At 52.7% G+C, this 26,282-nt stretch overlaps 1 protein-coding gene across 2 annotated transcripts; it reads right to left on the minus strand.

The window, feature by feature from the left end:
• Window positions 1-71: 71 nt before the first annotated feature.
• LOC104914127 (uncharacterized) lies at window positions 72-26,183 on the minus strand. Of its 2 annotated transcripts, XM_085242322.1 has the most exons (7): window positions 25,234-26,183; window positions 7,322-7,385; window positions 6,486-6,573; window positions 5,483-5,579; window positions 4,150-4,247; window positions 1,097-1,315; window positions 72-209 (listed from the first exon to the last, which is right to left on the minus strand). In XM_085242322.1, the coding sequence occupies exons 2-6, from the start codon at window positions 7,361-7,363 to the stop codon at window positions 1,248-1,250; spliced, it is 393 nt and encodes a 130-aa protein (XP_085098448.1). In that variant the 5' UTR covers window positions 7,364-7,385; window positions 25,234-26,183; the 3' UTR covers window positions 72-209; window positions 1,097-1,247. The 2 variants fall into 2 exon arrangements, with proteins under 2 accessions (XP_085098448.1, XP_085098447.1); XM_085242321.1 differs by lacking the exon at window positions 7,322-7,385.
• Window positions 26,184-26,282: the final 99 nt, after the last annotated feature.

The raw sequence follows: 26,282 nt of genomic DNA on the forward strand, positions 1-26,282 counted from the left end.
TCTTTTCCTACCCAAACTGTGGGAGCTGGCCCAGCTTCGTGCCTGACCTGCAGTGCCACTGACGACGTGAGGTTTGTTTTGCCTTTGTTGGAAACGACTGCAATATTTGCTGTAGCAGACTGACTGTCAGTTCACGTGTCCCTCAGTGGTGCCACTGACCGCAGCCCTCCAGTTCTCTTGGCAGAAACGGTGAGGGGGGGAAGAAAAACCTAAAACAAACACATTTGTCTTAGATAAGCTGCTTGCACATGTGTTTTTCAAAAACAGAACGGTCTAGACAGGACCGGCAGTACAAATTTACTTTTCATCTTGCAAATGTTTCAAGACGCTCTGCACAATGTTGCCTGCATGGCTGCCTGTGAGCAGAGCATCGGTGCACACCGTGCTCAGAGCATTCCTGCTCTTGCAGTTTCCAGGTGCAAGGTCGTCCTCTGAGCTGGGAACACAACAACCTGCTCAGAATGAATCAATCTCCACAACCAGATCTAAGTTTCTAGGTGTATCTGTATCAGAGACACACTTGGAAGACCACATTTAAAAAAAAAAAAAGGGTAGACAAGAAAGCAGTGTGTGGGAAGGATGGATGCCTCGAGTCCGTGTGGCACAACCAGCCTCAAAAATGAGGTGCTGGACAGTGCTGCAATGAGCACAAATTCAGCCCCTTCTGCTCCATGCTTCCCCATGTGCCCCTTTGGCAAGTTGAGCACTGGCTGATGAAAATCAAGCTCTTCATCTCCTGTGCTGCAGCCCCACATTTGCAAAATCCACCTTTCAAAGAGTTGTTAAGATCTGGGATGAAAGCTGCTATTATGCCTTACAGTTAATTAGGTAATCATTATTATTTATTATCACGGGAGCGTCTGGAGAAATGGTATGAAAGCAGAATAGCAAGCTTGACCTTCTGTACTCACATCTCAATCTGGCTGGATATACAGACATTATTTATCACATGTTCCTTTGCTACCTGGAAAGTTCCTCACGAGAGGAGTCTGTTTGTTCTGCAAGAAGTTTGCAACAATCCAGAATGCCACAGCACAAATTCTGTGACGATGTATTACCATCATCAATAATAATTATCAGAAATCATGATAATTACCAGCAAAGCTGCCTGCTGCAGATAGCGACATCCATCTCAGAAGGACAGCTGTGCACAGAGGCTTGTCTGCTTGAGAGGAGTCCACCCGTTCACTCTGGAGGGTGGAAAACATCCAATGCAGGGCTCTGTGATGCTCCTGCTTACAGCAGATTTATGTCAGTGCAGCTCCTCTGACAGCAGCAGGATTGCTCTTCTGCACCAGGATCAGGGCCAGCTTCTCTGCAGGGGAAAAGAGAAGAGAAGCAAGCTGAACTGTCTGCGTTTGTGTCTGTGCCTCACACTGTGCCCTGTTCAAAGCAAGGCAGCACAGGGATGCTTCCCCCTTCCGTCAGCAGGGCCTGATGAGGGCAGGAAGAATTGCTCATGGCTCCATCCTTCATGTGGGCACATGGCAGCACAGACACTTCTCAGTTGAACACTCGTTCCTGTCGGGCAGGTAGGGATGCTGTCCCCATCCTTCAGGTGCACAGAGGCCCACAGCTGGAGAAGCTGGGAATACAGTCAAGAAAGCCCGGCTTCATAAGCCCTCAATACAGCTTGCAGATGGCACCCATAAACCACAGCAGTGAGGCCAGTCAGGCTGGTCATTTTGATGAACGAGTTCACACGCAGCCCCAAAGATCAGCATAGCAACACCCAAGCACAAAGGGAGCCTGATCCACAACTGCCCAGCGACCATTCTACAGGCTTCACCCCCAGCACACACCAGCAGGGCCCACCAGAATCGGACCCACGGGAGCAAGGAGGAGGCCCTGCTGTCTTATCCTGGACCAGGAATCCATTCTCAGAGGATTAATTATTTGTACTGTTTAAGCAAACACGAGCGCTTGTGGCGCAGGCTGAGTAGGGCTGCTCCTAATCGAAAACAGCCTGCTTGTTTATTTCCATTATTTTTTTTTCCCCATTGTCTATTTTGATGCTTGTAAAAAGCAAAGCTGGCAGCTGCGTGGCCGTGGTCTCCTTGCAGCAGCCTGCAAAGCCCCCATCAGCCAGGAAGGCACAGCAGAGACGCTGTGCACTCCCAGATCTCTCCCGTGCAAGGACTGCACGGCCAGACAGGTTACAGGGGAGAGTTATTAAAACCATCTGAACTTGAGCAATACTGGGCAGCTTGTAATATTATTTTTGTTAATGTAGCTGCTTATAGGCCCCAGTTTTTCTTTTATTTTTTTGGCACAGGACCGACCACATACCTAATGCTTGAACAAAAGTGGGAATACTGGAGGATTAGGAATACCTAAATTTATGGCAGGATTAGCTGGAGTTTTATCCTGCCTGACAAAGAACTAAAAAGCACAACCAAGAAGACATTCCAACCCCATTATCTCCTACCCCTGCTGTGAAGAATGCAGAAAAATCACACCCAAAAAATGAGTTTATGACATCCACTGGAGGTATGTCAGTCTGTGACCAGAAATCAGCATGTTAGTTGAATAATCCTACAGCAAAAACAGTAATAATTCTGTAAGAATTAGACAAAAAAAATTATTTCTTCGCTTGCTTACATCACTTCTGCATAAAACAAAGCTAATGAAAAGAGAACCAAGCCCAAAGAAAATATTTGGTTAGATCTCATTCCTCTGCCAAAGAAATTTACTGCTCAGCTTAATGGAGTAGGACCAGCACCAGAAATACCTGCGTCCTCCACGCAGCCCTATCACTCAGGGCTCTGTTTGGATGTTGGCTGAGAAATCAGCATGTCTGTGACCAGAACAAACCATCCAGGTGTTAATCCAGCACACATTTCCTAGGGCATGCTTCAACTTCCTTGCTCCTGAGCAGGGACATCAGCTGCATGCACCTCCTGGGGGTCTGGTGGCTCTCGGAGGGGGGGGGAGACAGGGACAGAAGTTGGGCTGGAGCCAGGCAAGAACAAGGGACAGAGCAGAAGGGGGAGGATGGGGAAGAACTGGGAGCTGATTTTTATATGGGAAGGTTCTCGGCACTGCTGCAAGCCACACACATGCACTTACAAAGCGTTTTCTCTTTAGAATTCCATATTTTTGAGACTTTGCTCATTTTAAACACACAGATCTTGCAATCCAGAGGAATGGGGGGGGGTAGGGGGGGTGGGAAGCACCAACAGTGCTATTTTTCAGCAGTAAACACTGGCTCACTGCAAGCCTGTGTAAAAGCATTTGAGAAGCACTAGCAGAGCAGAATAAAGCCCTCCTCCCCAGACCCAAAGCTTGGCTGGGGCAGCTCCAGCTCAGCCCCCCCCCAGCTCTGCCCATGGCTGCTGGGGGCAGCAGTGGGACCCCCAAGGACGGCCGCCCACCCACCACAGCTGGCAGCCAAAGGCACAGCCACGGAGCCAGCAGCAGTTCCAGACAGCACAGGAATGGGGGCAGCTTCCTGGAAAGAGACCCAGGGATGGTGGGGAACGATGGGGAGTTTTTGCCATCTCACCTCCCCATTTCTCTTTCCAGCAAACCAGCACAGTCCCTCTTTTGTGATAAGAGAGAGACAGTGGTGGAAGGTGCTAGGGGAGCTCATTCCACCTCGATATTTAAGGAGATAAAGTTGATTTCTTGCTATCTTTTTGTTTTTATTACTCCTGCAAAATGGTTGAAAACATTTAACAGTCTAGCTGTGACATAATGAGGGAGAGGAAAGGTTTCATATGGAGTGTTGATAATGGCTGAAGAACTGTGTCTTAGCAGAACTGTGTCTGCTCCAGCAGGTTAAATGTGACAATTATTCCTTATTTTCAAAAGCAGAGCTGGTTGGTTCAATGCTACATGAGGCTTAGACATGCAAGAAGAATGAGAAACACCGTGTATGTGAAGCCTGAACTAGAAAGTTTACCATGATCAAGACTATTCTGCACTACAAACCATACCCTACCCTCCCAACCTCCAGATCCTCTGATACAGGCTGCTTTCACCAAATTGCAACACTAGTGAGAAGAGCTGAGCTGTGCTGGAGAACATATTTATCATCTGAAATCTCTTGCCACCAGCACCCGAGCTGAACAATTACACTCTTAATAACAACTTCCAGGTAATAATTCAATAGATAGAAACTGAGCATTAATGGTTGTTCATCCCAACCTGCTGTGTTCTGCCTCTTGCATGGTGTTCCATAATTCATATGATCACACAATCCCTCTGCTGACCCATGGAGGCAGGAATTCACTCTCTGATATGGCCTGTAAGAAAAAACATTCGGATGCTTCAGCTTTTAAACATGCCACAGATGGAAAGTATTGTTGGTGGGGCGTTAACAGAAACTCTGCTGCCTCCTTCCTGAGTGCTGGCCACTGCTGGCAATAGCCTGACAGCACTCAGATAAGAGCTGAAAATTACAGGTTTGGATGATTAACTCCATTTCACCCGCAGATGTTCTGTATTGTAATGACTGAAAAAGAGACTGTCGTGATCATTGGGTCAGTGCTCCATGGTTTTACTTAGTTTGCATCTGCCTCTTGAAGAAGTTGGGCTCTGCAAGGTAGATGATGTGCCCATGTTGTGACAGCATCTGCTGAGCAGCACAAAGGACTCAGCTCTGGGAAATCATGAGCACAAGGACCGTGAGCTCTGGTAGGCTGAAAGAAAAAGGATTTAGCAAGTAATAAGGATGGGCATGTGCCCACATCCCAGTGACTTCAGTGGAGACCACTCACCTGTGTTAAGGGGCAGCTTTCCCCTCTGCTGTTCGTTAGCTCCAGCTGAAAGGAGGTTAGGAGGCATTGGGTTAGTGCACGTTTTCATAGCCACAGCGGGGTTAGCTGTGGGAGTTCCTTGTTTATTAGCTGCGTATTAAATATGCATGACAGTAAAAAGAAAACACTGAACGTGAATATAAATCCCTCTTCCATGCCAGACAGCCGTGCAGCTGAACTGTGGGCACTGAGACAGCATCTCCAAGCTGAGTCACATCCGTGCTATGCACCGTGCTGCTTCCCACCAAGGGAATGGCTGCAAAGGTTGACTGGAGGAGCAGAAGGAGCTCCAGCCCCTCTAACAGCCCACTGCCCAAATCCCTGGTGCTGGCAGCCTCGCTCTGGGCTCTGCCAATGGTCCCCGTGCTCCTGCATCCCCCCAGGGCTGCACCCATCCCAGTGCTGCCGTGCCTCCTGGTTGAAGGAGAGGCCTAAAATGGACACAGCTGAGGTCTTTTCTTGCTGTGCCTTCCCCTGGAAAGGCTGTCAAAGTCAACACGCTGCTGTGAGCTCCCAGTCTCACACTCAGTCGATCATTTCACAATCACTGTTACTCAGAGCCTCCGCCAAGAGCACCCAGCTCTGTGTGGCCAATCTGAGGTCACTCCTTTTGCATTTTAATTGACCACAGGAGCATTCCCCTTTGCTGTTACGATTACCATACAGATGAATTAATCGCCATCACCCCACACGGAATGTATTGTTTTTTTACATTATAGTACCTTTCTCTTTCACCTTTGCAGCCATCACCTCTGGTCACTCCTTCCCACTTTTGCTCTCCGTGAGTGTGCAGAGTTACAGCTGTGATGGAAAGCAGTCCTACATGGAAACAGAAGGGAAGGGCGTACGGGCTGTGATTAGAAAAGCACACACACATGTGCATGGAGCAGGCAGGGAGGTGATAAACCCCACCTATCTGTGGGGAAGGAAGGACTACATTAAGCATAAAAAAAGAAAAATACAGATATTGACCCAGTCCCCCCAACAAACTTGGTCTCCACCAAGCCTGCAGCTATAGGAAGAGCTGCCTGCTGTCTGTGCCAGACATGTGCAGCACCTTCTGCCTCGCTGAGTATTTTTCATTTTGGAAAAATTAACAAAAAAAATAATGATAATGAGAACCCTCTGTGGCTTTCTCAGCTCCGCTGCAAGGAATGGGATCCAGACAAACCGCTGGAGGGGAGGAAGGCTTTTGGATTCTGTGTTTTATTTTATTAGGTGTAAGTGAGTTATTTTGATGATGTTGGCAAGAAGTGGGAATAAAAAAGCCTTATGTAGCAGCAGCGCTGTCCCTTCTCAACCCACCTCCCCATGCACACGTGCACAGCTCAGCACCCACTGCCATGCAGCATGGGCAGCAAAGGCCCAGGGAGGCAAACTGACAGCCATGCCTCTGCATCCCGCAGTGCTCTGCTTTGCTGGGAGGCAGAAATGCTTTAAATTGAGTGGACCGGGCGGGGGGAAGGGTTGTTGTTGATTTAAACTGAAGCACGGAGGTAGGGAAGGAACAACAACACGTGCAAAGCCTCCAAGTTTTTTCCCCCCACCGCTGGGGATTGCACTCAGGGGATTTCCCATGAATGAGTGGCATTCCTTTCAAGCTGCCACGGAGCTCTCTGTGTGTGGTGACATCGTGGCTGAGCTGCACCACAGTGACAATGATGGGCAGCATCTGCCAGGCGTGAGGCCCCAGGGAAATCAGTGCTCCTTCCTGACACCTCTTACCTGCCGGCGGGGGGAGCGGGCTCCATCCTCTGCCCCTGAGCTTTGTGTGATCCTCGCAATCAGTCCTCCTGCTCATCAGTTCCCTGATCTGCAAAATATTCAGCGAGGTCACTGCCAGCTGGGACTTTACAACTATGGCCACATTTTACGCTGTAGCCAATCGGAGCTAAATGGAGACATGGGCTTGGATGCTACAGCTTAAAAAACACGGGAAGAAATAAAAAAGCTGTCTCTCCTTCAGCACTGTCAGTGCAAGGAGCAGATGCCTAAGATGTGAAGTACAATGCTGGGATAATTCGGAATATTTCACATTCTTTATGGCTGACATTGTACCCCCAGAGCAGGTCTCCCTGTGCAACCAAAAGCAGGCAGCACGCTTTGCAAGTCTGATGCTGAGTGAACACTTAAATGGGAAACACGAGAGGCAGATTCAAGGCCATTCAGAATTGCATTAAAGCATATCAGGGCTCCAGCTGCCCGTGTAGCAGCAGTGTCATCCTCCCGGGCACACTCCCTATGACAGGGATGTCTGTGTGGTCCAGAATGCCAGCAGGCTCCTCCCCTACCAGAGAAATCAGGGAAATCTGAGATCTGCTGTCTTCACGCTGCCAGGAAGGACCCAGAGCATGCCACAGAGTTTAAGTCATTTACAACCTAATTTGTGCAAAGATCTCAGTGATTGACCTGACTGCCTGCATGGGAGGGTGGTCCTGCGTGGTTGCTTGCGTGCGTACACATGTACATTCATGCAAACATATATATACATATATTAACATAAGGAACAGTTGGAATGAGCAGCAATTAAAATGAAATAAAAGCCAATCAGAGGCAAATACCTGTCTGCCAGTCCCTCCTTGCCAAGCTGGAGCTGGAACCATTCAACGAGGGAAGACAGGAGTGCTGCAGATCAGATGGGGTTTATTTTTAACTTCAGGGAAATATGGGCCATGTGTTTTTCAACTCACATTCTAAAATGCTCCTGAAGGACGAGCAGCATCTCACCACAGCTTCACTGGGTCTCAGCTCAGCATCAGTGCTGTGGGTCTTTCACTTCTGCACAGCCATCCTGCCCTTATATTTCAGCAGAAATACAAACTGTGGCACCATGCAAGGACTCGCAGCAATGTGGGCCTTGACTAACGTGTGGCACAGCAAGGACATCTGTCTGCAGGGGAAGGAGGGCACGAGGCCACTGCAGCAGAGATGCTGTGTGTGCTGGCAGCATCATCAGCTGAAGGAGAAGAGTTTCTACACCAGAAAATGTGAGTTTGAACTAAGCTTGAACAGGAACATTTCACTGGAACAGGTTGCCCAAGGAGGCTGTGGATGCCCCATCCCTGCAGGCATTCAAGGCCAGGCTGGATGTGGCTCTGGGCAGCCTGGGATGCTGGTCTGGCAACCTGCACATAGCAGGGGGTTGGGACTGGACAATCGTTGTGGTCCTTTTCAACCCAGGTCATTCTATGATTCTATGACTGAAGCAACAGCTCAGGTGAAAGAAAAGCAGGGTGTAACTCCAGCACAAAAACCAGAGGAGCTAAGGAGCTCAGAGCACTGCTTGCACCTTCGCTGCCTACAGAATGAGCGAGGAAGGGTCCTCACTGTGCTACAGAGCCCAGCTCCTCCCCTCCAGGACTTCTGATAAGGAGACATGTTGAGGGGGGATGTTTAATGAGCAGCCCTTTGTTTCTACTGCAATGCTTAATTAACGGGAGAGGTTCACACGTACAGCCAGAGTTAGAAATTCAAAGGAAGAAATAAATCAGTAACAGGTGCACATTCACCCAGGCATTTTAAGAAGAGGCCCATCAGACAGAGCCCTGCTATGCCCTTACACCCAAGCATTTTGCTCGCATGCCTCCCTGTCCTTTTCCATTCACCAGATTTTCACCATCTCCACTGATGAAGCTCCATGCTGCTCTAGCATCAGAAATATCTGGCCATCAATTCTGTTTTTACATTTGCTTTGAGCAGCTACACGCACTGTTATTAATCTTCCTGCCTCACAGACTGTGCCCTTAGGACCACCTGTGCTCTGGCTTTGCCCTCACACACTGCCCAGCCTGGGATGCATCCCAGTCCCCCTGCCCTGCTTTTCACTTCGTTTGAGGGAATCAAAGCTGAATGTCAGCTCTGTCTGTGCAGGTCAGGTGTTGGCTGGGGACCCACGGCACTCATTAATCAATGCTTACACTGAAATTGGTGCATGGTAATGCTGGGGGGGTGGGAAGGGGGTGGGGAGGTGCAGCGATACACCTGGAAAATACTCTTCCAGATGGGATCTCAGAATGGGACGTCTCAAGCCCTGGGCAAAGCCATCCAAGTAGGGGGTGCCTGATTTCCATCAGCCTTTCTTTGGGCTCCCAAGGACTGAAAGCAGAAAACAAAACACAGAGAAACAACACAAAAAGAATCAAAGCAAGAAAGGCATCGGCATCTCCAAAAACAAAACAAAACAAAACAAAAAAAAAAAGGAAAAGGGTGGGGAAACCTCCTCAGCATTGACAGCAGCGCTTTTTGAACTTCATTGGTGGCACAGTCTCACATTTCCAAGGCTCTTGACACAGGCGTTGGCTCCAGGGGTGAGACCATCTGCATCTCTGTTTTGCTGGGACTGCTTTCATGCCGAGGGCCGGGAAAGGGATGGAAAAGGATTCCATGAGAACGGCGTCTGAAGCTCCCACCCTCTTTCCCTGCTCCACCCCTCGCCCAGAGGGAGGGAGGGGAGGGCGAATGGAGAACTCCAACCCCATCCTGCTGCTTTCCAGTAGCAGCCAACAGCTGCACCACGCAGCGCTCACCCGACAGCCCCCACCCAGCCTGCAGGGACGTGTGGGGACATTCAGGATGGGAAGATCTAACCTGGTTATTGAGGAACACTTCCTACCAAAAGCAAACATCTCAGTGAAGGAAAATGCCGTCTCTCCGTTGAAGACATGGAAGATCACTGAGGTGAATGACTGCAGGACTGCAGGAAAGCCCCCCCCAGAGCATCCCTGCATTTGGGGAGTGATGCCAGGATGCGTTGCGGCGGTGCTGGCCTTCATTTTAGAGATGAAGCAACACGTGAAGAGAGGCAACAGACACAGGGCTCAGCTCCCAGCAAGCAGTGGCATTCAGCTCCAAGCAGCTGCCACTGAGCGAGGCGGGCTCTTGTCTCCATCAAAGCAACGTCTGCAGGGTCTGGAAGAGTCGGGGTGGGAGCTGCCTCACTGCTGGGGTAGGACTGGGAAGGGAGGCAGAGGCTAGCACAGTAACACTGGGAAAAATCTGCATTTCATTGTATTGAGAACTATTCTCACACTCCTAGAGCCAGCAGCTCTGCTCCATAGGCGTGCTAATCATCCGAGAGTCACTGGGGGAACCACTAGTGCCTGCCTCTGCTCGGGGGAACATGCAGACAGCTTTTCATTCCTGAGTTCCGTTTCCTCTCTACCCTTCCCTTTCCATTCTGGCTGGCCATGCAGATCACCCAAGCCTCCCTCCTGCCACGGTTGCTGCAGCAGCCCCTTCCTGAAACACTCTATGGGTGTAAAGCACTTAATTTTGCCCTGCCCGTGGGGCACCCTGCAGCACACAGTCTGCAGCCACATCAGCTGTGCTGACAGGACAGCATGCAGAGCTCTCAGCATTGCCAATGCAGTGCACGAGCCAAACCCTCCGAGCACCAACCACCCAAGCTCCGAGCACACCTTGCCCCTCTCTGGTCCTCCATGAAGCCTCCCTGCCCCACTGCTCACTCCATCCATCTTCATCCCCAAGCTCAGACTCCCTTACCTCTCACTGCTGGCAGCCCCACTCTGCAACCTCACCACTCTGCATCTTCTATTTCCACACACCGCATCCCACAGACCTCTCCCCTGCAGCTGTCACACACTGCTTTTCATTCCACACGTCGTTCAGACACCCCTCTCTTCCCCAGGTTCCTATCAATCAGTCCTGCCATACCTTTTTTACAAACCTTCCTGCCTATGCTTGCTCAGTCGCACTAATTAACGGCTCTCACTCACTCTTCCCCACGCTCTTCACCTGCAGCCTTGCACAAAGCCTTTTGCACAGCCCTGGCTGGCAGGGCCAGGTTGTCACTGTTCCTGGGATCCAAACAGCTGGGAACTGCCCCTCTGGAAGAATCCCTCAGCCCTTCTGAAGGCTGGAGGATGGATGCGTGACATCAGCCAGGCTGCTCGGGGAAGCGGTGCAGTCACCATCCCTGAAGGCATTCAAGAAACACACAGATGTGGCACTTGGGGACGTGGTGGGGACGGGTTGTTGGTCGGACGTGATGCTCCTGGAGGTCTTTTCCAGCCCTAATGATTGATTGTGTGATCTCGATGTATTTTTGCTGCCAGCCTCCCCGCTCACACACACTGTAACACCCCATGGCCCTCCCAACACCTCTGCACTCCGACCAGTGCTGCTGACTCTGTGGCCAACATGCCCCATTCCTGGCTGCTCAGAGCCCCACACTGAGGGACGCGGGGTCTCCTGGTTGCTGACCCCCTCACCAGAGGGAAATGTACATTTTACAGAGACAAAAGCGGGGGGGAAGAGAAAGCAGCACGTGGCAACAGCACAGAAAAAGGAAGGAGCTGGGCGAGATGCTCTGCGAGTGCCACCCCATCTCACTTTCCACCCGCAGCCCCCAGCATTTCGGTTTCAGTGCTGGGCTTTCCCCTTCCTCAGCCCACCCCGGGGAGGACTCCCAGCCCTCCAACACGCATTTTGTGCCGCAGAAACCCCCCCTGCCCTCCCACGCTCCATCTGGTTACGGTTTGCACCGTGACGCGTTTCCTCTGCGGTCTGTTTGCTTTTTTTAGCCAAACCCGAGAGAGGGAGCGAAACACCCTGTTTGCTTTGGGGATGTACCACCCCCACACACACACACGTTTGTTATGGAAGCTCTGCGTGGTGGGCTGGAGGAAGGTTGGCTCTTGTTTTTGTTATTTCTTTCCCCCCCCCCACCCCCGGTGAAGCGAATTACCGGAGTCCTGACGGCATCTGCTGTAGATTAGCAAAAGCTTTATGAGGCTGTTGATGTTGAAAAACATTGTCAGGTGATGATAAGGCAATGTGATTGGAGTGGTTTGGGTGGAAGGGAGCACCTCGGTGCCCTCGTGCCCAACAGCACTGAGCAGAGCCCGCTCCACACGCACCACGTCCTGGTGATGCCACGTGTGCTCAGCCCTTACAGCCCTGCATTACTTAGCAGGCACAGAAAATCAGAGCCTCCCAGCTCCTCACTCAAGTAGGTTAGTAACACACATGGATCTTAAGGCTGAAGGGAGTCCTGGGGACTGCTTTCCCAGCCCAGCTTAGCTCAGAGCCCACAGAGCCTGTGCCCGCTGTGAGCACAGCAGGAAGGAGACCTGAGCCCCCCAACTCCCAGCCCCAGGCAAACACAAGCTCTGGGATTTGTTGTGTCCCGTGCTTTGGCAGCTGACGGCTGCAACAGCCAAACATTCCCACTCAGTTCATGCTGCAAGTCTCTGCTCTTACCCAGCCCGCTATTTCAGCAGGAACAACACAGATGCTGTTGGCCTTCATTAAATATGTTTACAGTTTAAGCAGTCATTTACTAGAAGCTCTCCTCCTCCAAGGCTTACCCCACCTACACCGGGCCCTTATCCTCCCCAGAGATAAACTCTTACGTAGCTCAGATTCCTCCAGGAGCCATCTCCACCATGGCTGGGTGGGAGCTGCACTCTGTGCAGGGATGCAAAGCCCAGCAGCCGTCCCCAGCCCACCCTGTGATTGGCTCCATCAGCTCCAGCATGCATTTCAAACCTCCCTGGGTCACGGCCTCTTTGCCAAACGTGTGCATGTGCGCGCACAGCCCATTAATCCTCTTTACTCCAAGTTTGATTTAATTTATCATTAGGTTTGGATGAGTAATTTTATCCCGCGACACAATTCAAGGTGATAGATGAGACCTCGAGCAGGTGATGGCTCTGCTTCTCCCCCCCCTGCTCCCCCTCCAGAGAAAGCAGAGCCTGCAGGAGGAGATTCAGTGCTGCTCCGCTGCCCAGAGCTGAAGAGCACAGCCCTCAGCACCCAGCTGCCATGCATCATGCTGTATCCCAGCGTGCTGCACCACGCAGGTGAGCACTGCAGGTGCTGAGCGTAGCATGTAGTCGTGCTGTCTCAAGAGAGTGCTCATTCAAACCAAATTAGCCAACCTGCCTGCCTTCCTCAACCTGAATGATACTCCAAGGAGAAAACATTGCCTCTGCAGCAAGACCCTTGGTACGCTCAAATCCAAACATCGATAATGATGCATTCAGCTGTTCTGTTTTATTAAATTCCTTTAAGGACATGCCTTAGACTGTCGTGGTTTCCAAGCAGGTTGCCTTACTGCCACGCTACTTACAAGTCCTGTTTGACTGCACACTCCAAAATGCAAGGACCCAGGGGTACTCCTGTGTGCACTCTGGCACCCACTCATCCACGCAGAGAGGCGAGCACATGCACACACCTGTCTGCTGCAATACAGATGTGCAGTACGCACATGCACCGACACACACCACACCTTGAGGTGCACATTTTCATTCACCTCAACACACACATCCTTCCATTTGCTTCGTGGTTCTGTTGCAAAGCTCTTTTCAGGTCCCCTCTGCACCCACAGACACACACAAACATGCCTCAAAAGCCCAGCCATGGGCATGGCTCTCACCCAGCTGAGAGCTGCTCCATTTTATGGTTGCAGGGACTGCTGTGCCCCATGGCATCCCGTGAAGCCAGACATCCTTGGGGCAGCGTGGGTGCCCCCATTCCTTACCCTGCAGTGCCCCTCATGGCCACCTTGGGAAAGAATCACAAGTTGGAGTTGCGCAAGGACTGCAGCACGCGATGGTGATGTGCCACTTTGGATTCCCAATTACCAGAACCAAACACTTCCATGATCCATGCAGAGCCAGCAAATCGTGAGGCCTTGCTGCGTTAATGGACGCACATCAGAGGTTGCACAGTTGAGGAACGAAAGTGCAGAGAGACCCAGGGATGGTACTGAAAGGTACCCGAGGAGCTGAGCATGTTGGAAGTCCCTGGGATCTGGACTTGAATGACAGTATTGATATTACGATGCATAAAAAACGGAGGGATCTAAACAAGGCAGACTGCTCCCAGAAAAGAGCAGGAGATCTACGGACTGGGGATTGCAGCTCAGGGAAGCAGGAGGAGCATCCCACAGCAGTGCTGGCTGCAGGCGGAGCTGTGCTGGGTTTGCACAGAGGAAGGGGTTAATGAGAACAGACGAGAGAACAGCACAAAGAAAATGAGAAGTGACATTCTGGCCAACGGAGCATCTCCAGGCAGAGGAAAGGCCCAGAGAACTCAGTGCTTCTATTTTCTGCCCTGCCTGAGGATGAGCTCTGCGTTGAAGCTTCGCCTTTCATCTCCTTCCTGCATCTGAACAGAGCTGTGATGCCACAGTGAGGGTTCGTCTGAAAGCCTCTGACTGAACCCACACTTCTTGAGAGCTGCCCACCATCACACAGGGGAAGTGCTGTGGTTAAATCACCATAGGAAGGACTGCCTTCCACCTGCTGCCTTCCTGGGCAATTCCTCTGCCTGGCAAGGAGCAAGAAAGCACAGGGCAATTTGTAGGGCTTTTTGGTTTTCTGTTGGGAAGGAGCAAACCCCAAAGCCACAGTGCTGACCAGAGAGTCACCCTGGCTGCTGCAATGGACACCGGTGTGTGTGAGTTTCAGGGAAGGCAGGACAAAGTCAGGACGGCTCAGAAAAGAAGCATAACATTTTCCCAGCATCCCTGAGAAAGGCAGCTGCCCCCCTTAAGGTGTGGGACACTGGAATACAGTCCGTGCCATGAGGCTCAAATGGGAAATTAGAGTCAGTAGTAAGAAAATATGAGAAGAAACATATCTAGCAATAAAGACTCTTGTGAGCCAGAAGGATACACAACTAAGAAGGATGTATGCATGCTTATAAGCCTTTAGTCCACTTCAAGCAGTAAGAAAATTAACTGTGTACCTTCTCTTCTCCTTTGCCATGGAGGACAAGGGAGAGGCTCCTATTCAGAAAGCCCTTTCCAGAGGCAATCAGAACACAGCCTCAGCAGACACCAGAATCTCCATGGGAGAAGTTATGACTGGCTTATTGAAGGCCTGCTTAAGGGTAGAACAGCACAACATCGATAACCCAATGCTGCTAATTCAGCAAGACATCTTTAAGGGATGCAGTTTGCTGCTGAACAATGAACTATTTACAGTTCTCATTAAGCCCTATCAGCTTGAGAGCTTCACCTCAGCCCTTTACATAGTGGTGAATTTGATTCTTGCATACACACCCAAAATAAAAGCAAGAATAGCAAGAGCTGTGTATCAGTTAGCTGACAGCACGGGGTGATTGGAGCTGAGCAAAAAGGGCTCTGAGGAACCAAGCAGGTGCAGGGCCAGGGATGGCGAGGAGCATCCCAGAGGTGATGCTAACAGTGCATGTCAGGTACTGGTGTGAGTCAGGATGGATTTGTATCCTTTCCCATTCTCTCTCCACGGACAGAACGTCCAGCTAGAAAGAAAGCAGCAGTGTGACTTTCACTTCCCCAACAGCAATGCCAGAGCCCAGGGAGAACACAGCTCCACTCTGCTGCTGCTTGCCATGCAATCACATGGCTCTCCTGGGAGCACTTTTCATGCAGCCTTCACTCCTGCATGTCCAAGCCCCCCATCCTTCTCACTCCAAAGGAAAGGACCCCCGGATCCTTCTCTGCAGAGCTCCTCTCCAGCACCCAACCTGCACTGGTGCATGCAGTTATTCCCCCCCAGGTGCACAACTCTACCCTTGCTCTTGCTAAACCTCACCAGCTTCCTCCCTGTCCCACTCTCCAACCTGTTCAGGTCTTGTTGAGCAGCATCACAGCTTCCAGGTGCATCCTCCCTTCTAAAGAGGAGATGGAAAAGGATGGACAACCACAAGAACAGACTCGGGGGATGCAGGGTGTGAGCAGGTGGAATTTGGGAATGTCTCCTTCAGGTGGAGGCTTTTGGCCTGCATGCTCTGTAATTTAATTCTGAAAAGCATATTGTAAAGCAATGCGTTAGAGGGTGGTGGGCTGATGGTTGGGGTTTTTTTTGGAAGGAAATATTGACACTGCCTGCCGACAGCTTCCCAGAGGGGTGCAGTGTCAAAGCACATTAGCCTATTGCAAATGAAAAAACAGATGCAAAGTCTGAGGCCTGGGAGCAGCAACGGCAGCCCAAGCTTTGTGCATGCTAATTCAGCTTAAAGGAACACTCTTGTGTTCTTTGCTTGTAAGGCTTTTTTTTCCATCTCTTAGCTCTTTGTAGGAGCAACTTAGAAACGAACACCTCACACAGAGTCACAACCCAACACTGGAAACTGTACAGAGAGCCCAGGGAGAGAACAGAGCCACCTGAAGGCAGTAAGGCAGCACCAGGTCCTGCCCAGCACTGCACCACCCACCTGAGCTCAGACACTGCATGCATCACGTTGGGGAAAAGAGCAACAAGGCAGCTCCTCCTGCCCACCTGCATGGATAGAGAAAGCATTTTTCTGCCCAGCGCCAAAAGTCTGGATGGATACAGCATTGCCTTTACCTCAGGTTTAGCTCTGAAATGGAACTTGAGGAGTAAAATGGCACAACAGGCAGCTCCAATCTTGGAACTTCATCTCGGAAGGAGACAAGGAGCAGCAGTCTCTCGCAGGCAGGATGCACCAGGGAGCTCCAGCTCTGGCTCTGCTGCTCATGCACAGAGGTGGGCAGAGCTGACAAGGCTCCAGGCAGAGCCCAGCCAGCTGCAGCACAGCCATCCTGCCCTTCCATCTGCTAGGACAGGCTGCCAGCAGCCCTGGGAGCCTTCCCCCCATCGCTGGATAATGCAATGCAGGTGACACAGCACAGTAATAAAAATCCCAAGAGGAGCATCCCGAGGAGCCCTCCGTCCCCACTACACCCACACTCTGTAGGCAGTGCAGGACTGGTTTCCATGATGGTGCTGACAAGAAAGGAGGGCAGGGAAGCCCCTCACCAGGGTCTGTGGCTGCCTGGCTGTGCCTCCCCGCTGCTCCTGCCGTCCTCACGGTGATGGATGGCTATTGGTTCTGGCTTCACCCGACACAGAAATCTGTCACCTCATGCCAGGGAGACGTGACAGCAAATCCATCAACACGGAGCCAGCAGGCGCTGGCAGATCGCTTTCAAGGCCACCGGGGGCTGGAACCTTCCTCCCCCCCCCTCATTTCCACAAGTCTCAGTAAATCACCATCTGAACAAACCCATTACAGCACGCATCCAAACTCCAACAGCTCTGAATTTGTGTATTACTGCCTTGCTTTTGCAAGTGAAGTTATTTTTTCCACGAGTGAGTCGCTATCAGAGCTTCACACGTGGCTCTTTTTGTTACTACCAAAGCCTGGGTGCAAACTCCAGCAGGACATCACACGTACAAACGTTTTCCCTTCTGCTCCAAACGCACTGAGACACGATGACTGCCCGCGTGCCAATGCTGCTTCCAGCTCTCCAAGCTCCCCATGCTGGGGGGTCTGAAGCTGCTTAGCATTCCCCCTTCCTGAGGGCAGCCAGGGGCATCAGCATAATGAAGAGCAGCTTCTGCTCTTGCTCTGCCTCCTTGCAAAGGCACGAGGGGACACGCTGGTTGATTAAGAATTGCTTCTGACAAGCACGTTTCTGCCCAGGATGCAAAAAGGAGGAGGGTTGTGCTGGCCATGCCCCATTGCCCCACATCCCCACTGCACCACCTAATCCAGCACTGCTGCACAGCCACAAACGCTGCTCTGGGATGGGACACCCCAGAGGACATCCCAGGCACGGGATGATGAATGGGTTTGCAGATGCCGTGATCCAGCCAGAGGGCTGCTGGCCCAACGAACAGCACCTTCTGCTTCCTCCCAGGGACAGCCCAGCCCCAGCGCTGCTAACTTGCTGTAAATTTGACTGCCTTGCAGATTTAATATTTTAAATGCTGACCTCCTCATTGATTGCGTTCAGCCTTTAAAATCTTTAATTTACTTATTTATTTGGGTTTTCAGCCTCGCTTGCATTTGCAGCTAATTAAAAAGCTCATTAGTCTGCACCCCGAGCCAATTCCCTGGGCTTTATGTACTGTACACCATCCCTCCTGCAAGTCCAAGCCCCGGCTGTGCCTGCTCGCCTTGCTTCCTACCTCCCCAGCTTTATGAGGTGTTCCATATTTTGAATGCCAGTCCTCCTTCCCCTGATTATTTTGGGTTTTTTAAGTTACCATTTGCAGCAGCCTTCAGGAAACCCAGCAGCCGTGCTGGCCATACACAGGAACTGTGTCTCATATTCACTCACAGACCCAAGACATCGCCGTGCCAATCCGTGCCAGCACGCTCCTCGTGTTTGCATTCCACAAGGTTAAAACCAAAACCACTGCTGGTTTGGCTTCTGCAGCCATGCCTACAGAAAACACGGCAGGATTTCAGACTTTGCAGCCTCCCCGCTTCCCCACATCCACACCCCCTGTCTGAAACCGCCACCTCCTCCCCTACTTCTCACCCTGCAGGCTCTCTTCGCACCTACAAACCCATTTTGGTGCCAGGCAGCAGATTCCCAGCATCTGTCTGCCAGGGGATGGGTCCCACACCCACATCCCCCCCCCCCACGCACTGCAGTGCCGTGTCAGCAGCAGGTTATGCATTGCTGCAGGCATCACTAAGCCTGAAAAAGGCCAAAAGGGCTGCGGGTCCAACCTCTTATTCCCCACTGCTTTGCTTCTTTTCTTTCTTTCCTTGCTGGAACAGAGCCGTTCATCAGCCTGGCCTCGCACAGCTCTTCCTGGCGGTCACGGGCCCTGGCCCTCAGCCAAGGTCTATCCCAGGGGATGTTGGGAACGCTTTGAAAATTAAATCTCCCCAGCAGTCACGAGGCTGCAAATGCCACCAGGTTGCCTGACCTTCGGGTGCAACGCGGCAGGAGAAATGCAGAAGCGGCGGCAGCCGTTGGCCTGGGGCTGCCCTTGGGTAACTGCTGGGGAGAGCAACGCCGTGGGGAGCCGGGGCGTGGGGAGATGGGCTGCAAGCTGCATTTCAGGATCCTGTACCTGGGAGAAACTTTGCTTCAGGAGCGTTTCTGAGCGCTGCTGTCAGCCCAGGCAGCTGCAGCCAGTGGGAAAAGCAGAGAGAGCAGCCTGGAGGCAGCAGGCAGCTGCAGGTGCCTTCGTGCACTTTGTGATGGATACCCTGCAGGTCTCCAAAGTCTGCAATGGAGATGCTCCAGCTAATGCAACCTCTTCAGCTTGCCTCCTCCCTGCAGGGAGCCAAGCAGCCAAGCAGGAGGTTCTGGAGGGATTGATGGATGCAGGATGGACAGGAGATGCTTTGCGACTGGGTCCATCTGCCCTCTCCAGTTCAGAGCTCCCAGGGCTGAATGAGGCAAAGCACACATCTCAGAGCTCTGCAGCCCCAAGCCCTGCAGTGTGGACTATTTTGGTCTGGGGCTGGAGGCCTGGACGCTTCTGAGCATCACATTTGTGCAGCATTTCTCCTACGCTCCCTCCCTTTTCAGTCCCCCCAGAGCAGACCCAGATGGAACTCCCAGCCAGGGTGATTTGTAATTAGGACTCGATGGCTATTATTCCCTGACAGCTGAGAGCGGTATCCAGGCAGCCTGGTGGCCGCAGAAGGAATGTGGGGGGTTTAGGGAAGGAGGGATGATGTGAGTGCTTTTCAACCGTGCCATATTGCTCTAGCCTCAGTGACAGCATCCCACCTGCCAGGCCCGACTCCAAGGGCAGCGTCAGTGCAAAAGGGCAGAGCTGGGGAGCAGACTGGGGGGGGCAGAGAGCTCCCACCCAGCTAGGGCAGCCAGGACAGGACAGGCTGCTGAGCACGAGGTGCCAGCTCTGATTTCAGAGCTCATCCCCGGGCCGGCGCCAGCTGGGCTTCGTGTTGGAATTCCTCTGGGTGACGCACGGCTCCGGAGCGCAGCCCGAGATGGAGCAGGTGCCTGCATTTGCTGCGTGCACAGCTAGGCTTCCCAAAACAGAGCCTTCCTGCTTTAAAAAGCAACGCCTGGATCAAGGGGTCCATCCACATGTCTGCTGCAGCCCCTGCTCGGATTCTTCCCTGCCTGCTGCCACCAGAGCTGCGCTCCCTCCTGCTGGCAGGGAGTTTGGGTTAGGGGCCTGGCTGCCCCAGGTCCAGGCAGCTCCCACCAGCCCAACCCTGGGAGTTTCCCTCAAGATGGGAAAATCAGTTTGACTTTCCTAGCAAGCCAGCAATGCCCTGAGATGCTCCAGCCTTGCCCTTCGAGACTGCGCTCCTTCGCAGCACATCAGGCTTTGAAACGAGCACTAAATCTGTTAGACAAGCCGTAAGAAAAAGGTAAAACCCAACGCAAGCCATCACACAGGCAGCCTTCACCATCCAAGGACTCAGAACATTAACAGGGGCCAACGAGGGATACGAGTGCACCCCAGAAGACGGGCTGCATCCAGCAGCCATCCCCACGCTGTGCGCTGCACACCCCACGCAGCACCAACACTCCCCTTTTCCCAGCGCAGTCTGCACCCTGCTGGCTCAATACAATGTCAGATTTATTCCTGCTTGGAGACCTTTGGGCGGCCTCCCCTGCAGATCACACACTGCAGCCTCGGCACAGACGTTGGGTGGGGGGGGGAACGGAGGTTCTGTGCCCTCCTACACCGAGCGCTGCCAAGGCTGGAGGAAGTGAGTCAGGCTGGGGTGGGGGCTGTGGAGCTGGCGGACCCCCCCTGAGCGGCGGCTGGGCTCTGCCTAGGGATCAGTTCCTGTTTGTGTCCCAAGTGAATCATTCCCAGCAGCTGTCACCGTGCCTGCTGCACTCCTCATGTGCTTTCTATTAGCTGAGAAAACAAGCTGGGCTGCTCCCCAGCGTGTGGGGCTTGGCTGGGGGGGTGTGGGGGGGACCTGGGACAGCTGCCGTGCTGCTCCCCTTGCACCAGGCACTGCCAGCCCCAGGTCACCGTGCAGAGCACAGCCCTGCTCTGCCTGCTGCCCCAAACGCATTCACAGGCAGGATGACAGCCCGCGGTGTGCTGGGAGAAAAGGGGCTGAGGGTGCGCAGAGCGTGGCCAGGGACTGAAAGAGCACAAAGAGAACAGCTCAGGCTTCAGTCCCCTCCGGCGTGGGTGGCTCCCCTATGGGAAAAATGCTACGGCTGTGCTTTCCATCCTCAGCCAAAAATAATCAGCGAGCTGCGGGGGGCAGAGGGCCTGGGGGGGAGGGGGATTTCTCCTCTCAGGCTGCAGCTCATAATGAGAAACGCGTTCCTTCCCTCCCCACCTCTTCCCATACAGGCGCAGGGCCGGCTCCAGGAGACACGCAGTGTGAAGCCCAGACCAGCACTGCTCTGCTTGTCTTACAGACAGTCTGCAAGCTAAAATAGTATCTTGGTGCCTTCCTCCCATTGCTGCTCTCATTCCGGCCCCGTCGCATGTAGCACGAGGTAAATGAAAGACCCACAGGTATGGAGATGGAGGGAAGGGATGCTGTGCCACCAGCAAGGTGGGACCTGGACCGTCCTGACCACAGAGTGCCAAACTGAATACAAGCTCGTGTTACGCGGTGGCCGATGCACGCAGGTACATCACGGCTTCCAGCTTCTCCTCTCCAGGAGGCACTGCTGGGGCTGCTCCAGCACAGCACCTCTGCTTTCCCCGCAGTCCCACTGCTGACCCTGTGCTGTGATTGCTGTGTTTCCAACCACGGCACCTCCCAGCCAGCAGCTCGGCCTCTCTCCAGAGGATGCTCAGAGGAAAAGGCAGGTCAGAATAACCTTTCACCCTAAGCTCCTCAGCATCTCCCAGTCCGTGTCATTAGCTGCAGGATGCCAGGCTAATTGCCACCGTGCCAGGGATCTAACCGCTGTCCCCGGGGAGCAGCAGCAGAGCAGCACAGCTCTTCCTTAGCAGCAGAATTTCTCCATTTCCTTGGCTTCAAACCGTGCCTCTGTTCTACCCGCTCTCCACTGCGGCTCCAGCCGTGACTTCTAGGGAAGCCCAGCTGCCTCAGCAGGTCCGGGCTCGTTAATGAGCAATTAGCTCCTAGCCTAATTGGGCAGCAGAATGGCTAATGAGCCCAGCCACGGTTGTCTGTGCCCTCATTATCCCGTGCTCAGCCAGTGGTAACACTGAACTTCTGTCCCATTTCCGTCATGCCACGATCAGAGCAGTGCCTGGAAGCTCAGACGTGCCGGCGCTCGCTGCTCTGGGTGTCTTTGCTGCTTCCTGGAGCAGCTCCTCACCACCTTCCCCCAGCCCCTGTTCCTCCACCCAACAGGTCTTACACCTCTTTTGGTGTATTTCTATTTGCGATAAACAGACATCACGTATTTGCATCTGTGTAAATACAGATGGACACGTGCACGCACACCGGTGACAATGAATTCCTGCCTGAGGAACACGAGTGCTCAGAACAGCCACAGTGCAATGCACAACACCAACGTGCCCCGCTCCAGCACGTGCCAGCAAGGAGGGCCACCACCTTCCCCAGCTGCCAGGTTTTGGACAATCCAACTCACATCACCACGCTGCCAAACGCTTCATCACTGAACCGCTCTCCTTCTGGGACTGATGATTCCATCCTTCCTGCTCTGCTCTTGATAAGGCTTTCCAATGGCTGCTGATGGTTTCAAACGTGGCCCCTTCTGCCTCCAGGGTACCTTTTCATATTAGATTATCTCAACACATCACACCCACTTTTTAGTCGCTTCGCTGCCTCCCTGTTAAGAACCAAAATGAGTTTTCAACTGCTCTTTTGCCCTCGGAGGACTCGTGTGACCTTGCTTTTCCCCACCTAGCGGCTCTCCTCTTAGGTGCTCCATGGAATCAGTCTGTGTGAGAGCTCCCATCGCCTCCAAACAGCTGCACACGACGAGAATGTCACACCTCCATCTGAAACTTACTTCCATCAAACCATGTATTTTGGAACATCCTCACATCTTTCTTTGCCAGTGGGAAAAGAGAAGCACGGTGATGTGCACGGGTCTGACAGCAGCCCAAGGCTCCACGGGGCACTCAGCAAGCACAGCACGGTGTGTGCTTCCAAGTTTCTCCTTTTACTATGGGCTCCCCTTTCTCAGAAAGCTTTTGTGCAGCCCCGTTTGTCCCTCCTGGCTCCCCACCTCCTCTAGTTAATATTTTATTTATTGCATCCCACTGCTCACAAGTGAGCTCCTTCCCCAGTGGCTGCTAATTGGAGTGGGTGCCTTTCCAGAGCTTGTGGATGCAGGCAGAACACAGACATTGCAATTCACAGCCCTCAATACAGACTGCCCAAAGACACCACCTGAATGGATGCATTTTACCCCACAAGTCCAGGTATCAGCAAGCAAAATTAATATCACAATTTAACCTAGCAAACTCAGTCTCTAAACAGAATTAACAGCAGCCATCTCTCATCCCCTGCAGAAGGTGAGGACAGGCTGCCCAGCCCCATGCAGCATCACAGAAGAGGCAACTCAAAGCAGGCTCTGCTAAGGACGTGAATTTCCTCCCCCCACTCCAGCAGTGACTGCAAAGGTTGGTGCTCAGCTCCCCAGGGAAAGCTCCAAGCAGTTGCAACAGCTCTCCCAGTCCTGGGGACACAGCCTGCAGAGAACCCAGCACCAAACACCAACAAAATGAGCACCAAGTTCTGCCTGAATAAGCAGGGCAACCAACTGGGACAAAAAAGCATTTCACTGCTTGGATTCAACACCAAGACCGGACCCAAATGCACGTCCTGCTGGCAGATTTGCATGCACAAGTGGCACCAGGCACCAATTCAGCACACACATATACACACACTCACTGCGTTCACAGACACCACAGGTGCTGGCTGCTGCTTCCCCCTGCATCACTCCATGCTCCAGCACAGAGTGCTCTCTGCAGCACTGACAAAACACAGCTGGTATTCCCAGCACAGACAAGGCTCTGCTCCAACCCCCAAGAGTTTGCCACCGATAATTAGAGATATTGTAAAACACAGCTAATTACAACCGTCATTAATTTACTTTAAACCATTCTTTCTGACCGACTGCTGTGAGACCCTCAGCTCCTCCTGGAAACAGCCCACGGGTGGAGAGGGCTGCAGTCCTTTCCTGAGCATCTGCTGCCATCAGGTGGAGAACCTCACCCCGGCACCCAAGGCAGGGAAACAGGAACCAGGATTTAGGGCGAGTCGGCCTCTTTCCCTCTGTTTTATCCACAGGGAGAGCAGAACGTGGCTGGAATGTGCGGCAGAACCAGACAGAACCTGCATGGACTGGGGAAACCACTGACCCAAGCCCTGTGCACGTCAGGGGGCTCCTAGGGAGGCCTGGGGCCATGGACTGGTCCTCTCTCCAGTGACCTCTATACAAAAGCCAAGGACCAAAACCGAATCCAAGAGCCTGAGCTGTGCCCACCCCACGCAGCCTCACACCATTTTCCTCTTCTATTTCTCATTCCAGCAGAAGCACCAGCTTACAAAACAAACGTGGCCCTATTACCCCAGAACAATACGTTTGCAGTAAGCATATAAAAGACCATTTCTTGATAGGGATGAATTGATTGGGAGCATTAACTTGTAGCCACTTCTGACAGGCAGCCCGAGGCAGGGAACCAACATTTACATTTAGATGAAGGTGTTCCCAACAGCTCCTGTCCCCAGGTTTGTCTCCAGAAGGAATGAGTGAAACCAGGAGCTCTGCTGTCAGCAGCACAGAAGGACAACAAAGGAAAACAGCCCTGTGAGCACCACTGCTAGCACAGCGAGCTCTGAAGTCACAGCATCTGCAGCAAAGCAATGCCCAGCAGTGACACAAGAGCACCAGCACCAACTGCCCGAGGCCCCATTGGGTACAGCAGGGTTTGACGTGCAGGCTGAGAACGGTTGGCACTGCACAGACTCAGCGCTCCTGCAGAGCACCAACATCCCCCACCAGTGACCAAGAGCAGGCAGTGGTGCTGGCATTGAGAGGCTCCTTCACACCAGGACTATGCAATGCTTGAACGAATAAAAGCAACAGGTGCAAGAATAACCGATGCAATTATGCTTTACTGCTTTATCTGTCAGAAAGGTGTATGCATCCTGCCATCAGTCAGCTTCAGTCCAGTTTCCAGTTGGAAACCGAGCCACCAGAACAGGGTAGAAAAGGAATTATTTTCACCTGGGTAATCAATACCACCTGCAATAAAACTCAGAGCAGGGCAGGCCTCAACGCAGCAGCTTGATGGATAGAGGAGAGCAGAAAAAGGCAAATATCATGAAGCTGTGGCTGCACGTTCTCATGGCACGCATTCAGCAGCGCTACCAGGCCACAAACATTCGACTCCCTGACTTGAAATTGCCTGCGCTTTGCCATGAAGTTCCATTCAATCAATCTGCAATGGCAGACTTGCATCTCACACACCAGCAAATCCTCATGCAATGTGAAACGCAGCACTGCTATCACACAAAGCTCTTTTCCAAAGCCAATGCCCCAAGCCTCCCCATGCACACGGTTCCCAGTGCAGGATGCAGCCCTGCAGCTCCACGCTGTGAGCCAAGCAAGGCTGTGCAGAGCCCTTATGCTGGCATTCCCACATTGCACAAAGCAGCACCCAGGAGCAGAAAACACCCAGCAAAGCCATCCGCAGCAACGAGACCCATTTGTAAGACTCGCACCAAGCCAGCTGTGCATCTGCGCTGTGCTCTGGTGCAAGGAAAAGCCACTTGTTAACGACAGAGCTGTGCGTGCTCGCAGCAAAGCAGGGCGCGCTTGCAGATTCCCTCCCCCACTGCACACCTGTTGGCACTGCACGAACGGGGCTGTCCGTGGGGGTCCATCGCAGCAATGCAGGGTCGTCGGCTGCCTGAAGGACACTAAGGGACGCTGCCCGGTGCCGCGTTCCCCTCCATAAGCATGCAATACGCCGACGTTTCCTCCCAGCCCGGCGGTCCGCATGGCAGCTGGGCACGGCTCCTGCCCGCCCGCGCACTCTAGAACGTTCCAGGCCCTCCACAGCTAGGCCACCAGGTGGCGCACGCGAGCGTACACGCGCGCTGATTCCCGCCCGTGCCGTCAGATGGCGCTCGCGAGAGCACGTCTGGTAGTTCCCGCCCGTGCCGCCAGGTGGCGCTCGCGAGAGCACAACGCCTGGTAACTCCCACCCCTGCCGCCAGGTGGCGCTGGTGAGCGGCTCGCGCCCGCTGCTTCCCGGCTGCTCCTCAATGCAACGCCTCACAGCATTCACTTCACCGGCACAAAGTAACGCCTCTTAGAAAACGAAGCACGAAAATACCCCGTTCCTTCTGCATATAGAGCGTACCATTAACCCTACGTGAAGGCTGCCCGTCTTCATGAGTCATCAGGGCTGGCTTTCCGTTCCGTATCCTCCAACACCTTTGTTTCATATGCAAAACGAAAGGGAGATGACAGCACGCAGCCTTCTCCGCTCTGTGAATGAGAGCAGAACTGAAGGACCGCCCTGTTTTTCTACTCTTTACCACCTGATGCAGTGAGAGCTTCTCGCACAGCCCTCACTTTACCCCCCCGTGCTCACACCGTGCTTACAATGCATGACCACTGCAGACCACCCAACATCCCTGCACATCCACTCCTTCCCATGTGCCTTCCCCACTCGTGGCTGCACAGCACGCAGCAGCCCTGGGCAGGCTCTGAACTCTGGAGCTGGACGTGGTGCTGCTGTGTTGTGTGATAGAAATAAAATCATCTCCAAAGAGGAAAAAGTCAAGCTAAGGAAGAGGTGAGATGAGCTCTGAAACAGCAAGAACGGCCGTCCCACATTTCTCTGGATGGAAACAATCTCCTCCTACCCACAGCAATCAACAGAC

Source organism: Meleagris gallopavo, chromosome 23, assembly GCF_905368555.1.
Source record: "Meleagris gallopavo chromosome 23, MGAL_WU_HG_1.1, whole genome shotgun sequence".
NCBI classification, from domain to species: Eukaryota; Metazoa; Chordata; class Aves; order Galliformes; family Phasianidae; genus Meleagris; species Meleagris gallopavo.

What these genes read in the sequence shown, in the direction of transcription:
- LOC104914127 (XM_085242321.1), bottom strand. Translation starts at nt 25,392, where the DNA reads ATGCGGACCGCCGGGCTGGGAGGAAACGTCGGCGTATTGCATGCTTAT. An exon ending in CGTTCGTGCAGTGCCAACAG is followed by an intron (nt 6,574 to 25,233) that starts GTGTGCAGTGGG and finishes AATATTTTGCAG; the next exon opens with ATCAGGGAACTGATGAGCAG. An exon ending in CCCGCTCCCCCCGCCGGCAG is followed by an intron (nt 5,580 to 6,485) that starts GTAAGAGGTGTC and finishes GTTTCCATGTAG; the next exon opens with GACTGCTTTCCATCACAGCT.